Below are 1749 nucleotides of genomic sequence, written 5' to 3'. Positions count from 1 at the left end.
TATTTCTTTAAATTCATTTCAATTATTTTCCTTCATTATATAAATATTAAATAATTTTAAAATATATAATTCTAACTAATTTTAATTTTTTTTCGTATTTCTTATAGTGAAATTAAATATAAGAAAATCATTTTGCATCTTTTTTTTCTTTTCTTAATACTTTTCTGGTATGTTTGTTTCTTAAAAAATGTTAAGGAAAATGTTTTTTTTATATTTGGTTTCATAGTACAAAATACAAAAGAAAATCAAATCTAATTAAAGTTTTTCAAAAATTTATATAATTTTAAATTATTTAATATCTATATAATATAGAAAAATAAGTAAAATGAGTTTTAAAAAATATATAAAAATAATTTATTTTTCATTTTCCTTTACTTTTCATTTTCTTCTACTATTCTTCTCTATTTTCTTTCATTCACTTTTTTCTTTAAATTTTTCACCAACTAAACATAGCTTTAAGGAATCAAATAGAGCCTTAATTTACTCCTTACAGCAATGACCAAACAATTAAATTGTAGTGACGTATCTTATATTGATTATCAAGTACAAATCTTTGTAACCCTAACAAATGCAAGCTAATCATAACAAAGCATTCATACTCATATCACTTGAAGTTCATGATATTGGCGTTACATTCAAATATCAAACCCTTGAGGATGATATATTTATAAATGTATATATATCAGCTGTAATATTGATGAGAACCACTAAAAGGTGGCTTTTATTGTATTAAGAATAGATGATGAACCTCGATATCAACTCAAGCAGTGGACATGAGCCTTAGGAGCCATAGTTACACATTCCAAATATACAGTCGCCTCCTTTCTTGCATCGATTGTTGCATTTCCCACAATGCCTCTTGTCCATGAATAGATACACGCACTGTCCTCTGCAACATGACTCGGTATACTTGCACTTGTTCTTGCATGTCCCGCAGTATTTCTTATCCGTCTGCAAATAGACGCATTTGTTGCTGCAACATGTGGAGTTTGTGCCATGGCTAGTGTCGCAAACTTCATTGTCTTTCTTGCATTGGTCGGCTGCTCTAGGGTTCGCCTGCACCGCCAGGAAGCGACTCGCCCGCTTGGAGGGCATTTCTAGGACTCTCGATGAAGTACTGCTATCGTCCGTGCGGTGGAGTGGAGGGGAGTCTTTTTCTTTTTCTGAGATGTTTATCATGCTGAGAGAGATGGCCACGGCCATGGTTATGGCTATCATGAAGATTATTTTCATAATCTTCATGGTTGGGGAGGATGGAGAAGAAGATGGTGATGAAGAAGAAGAGGGTGACAATGGGTTTTTTATTTTTATTTTCTGGGTGTTTTTCTTGGGTGGAAATAAGAGGTGAGGGTCTTAGGGTTTATAGGGGGAATCCATAGAGGAGTTGACGCGGAAAATGTGGTAAAAGGAGAACATAAGAGCTCTTGGGCGTGCTGCTGCATGGAGTGTGGTGGAAGTCTAGGGTTTAGTTCTACGTCAAGCCCCTCCTAATTTTTATTTTCTTGGGCTGGTACAATGGACAGCTTCTTCCATTTAATTTTTTTTTTAGTGCCTTAATATATAATTTCTTTTCTAAAAATTAAGATCATATTTTATTGAAATGGATTGAGAATTTGGCTATACTTTTTTCAAAATTTAATTATTGTTAAAGAGCTCATTTAAATTAAATATTATGTTTTAATTCATAATAAAGCTAAAATCATATCTATTAGCTAGTTTTCGGGAAATTGGTGATCTCTCCACCTTATA

The 1749-nt window shown here is 32.2% G+C and overlaps 1 protein-coding gene across 1 annotated transcript; it reads right to left on the bottom strand.

Moving 5' to 3' along the window:
• Positions 1–497: 497 nt before the first annotated feature.
• LOC117909435 (stigma-specific STIG1-like protein 2) lies at positions 498–1319 on the bottom strand. Its single transcript, XM_034823477.1, has one exon. The coding sequence runs from the start codon at positions 1240–1242 to the stop codon at positions 781–783; it is 462 nt and encodes a 153-aa protein (XP_034679368.1). The 5' UTR covers positions 1243–1319; the 3' UTR covers positions 498–780.
• Positions 1320–1749: the final 430 nt, after the last annotated feature.

The sequence above is a fragment of the Vitis riparia genome, chromosome 19, assembly GCF_004353265.1.
Source record: "Vitis riparia cultivar Riparia Gloire de Montpellier isolate 1030 chromosome 19, EGFV_Vit.rip_1.0, whole genome shotgun sequence".
Classification (NCBI taxonomy): Eukaryota; Viridiplantae; Streptophyta; class Magnoliopsida; order Vitales; family Vitaceae; genus Vitis; species Vitis riparia.
Note: the sequence above shows the minus strand (reverse complement) of the source record. Positions and strands in the feature narration are given on the sequence as shown.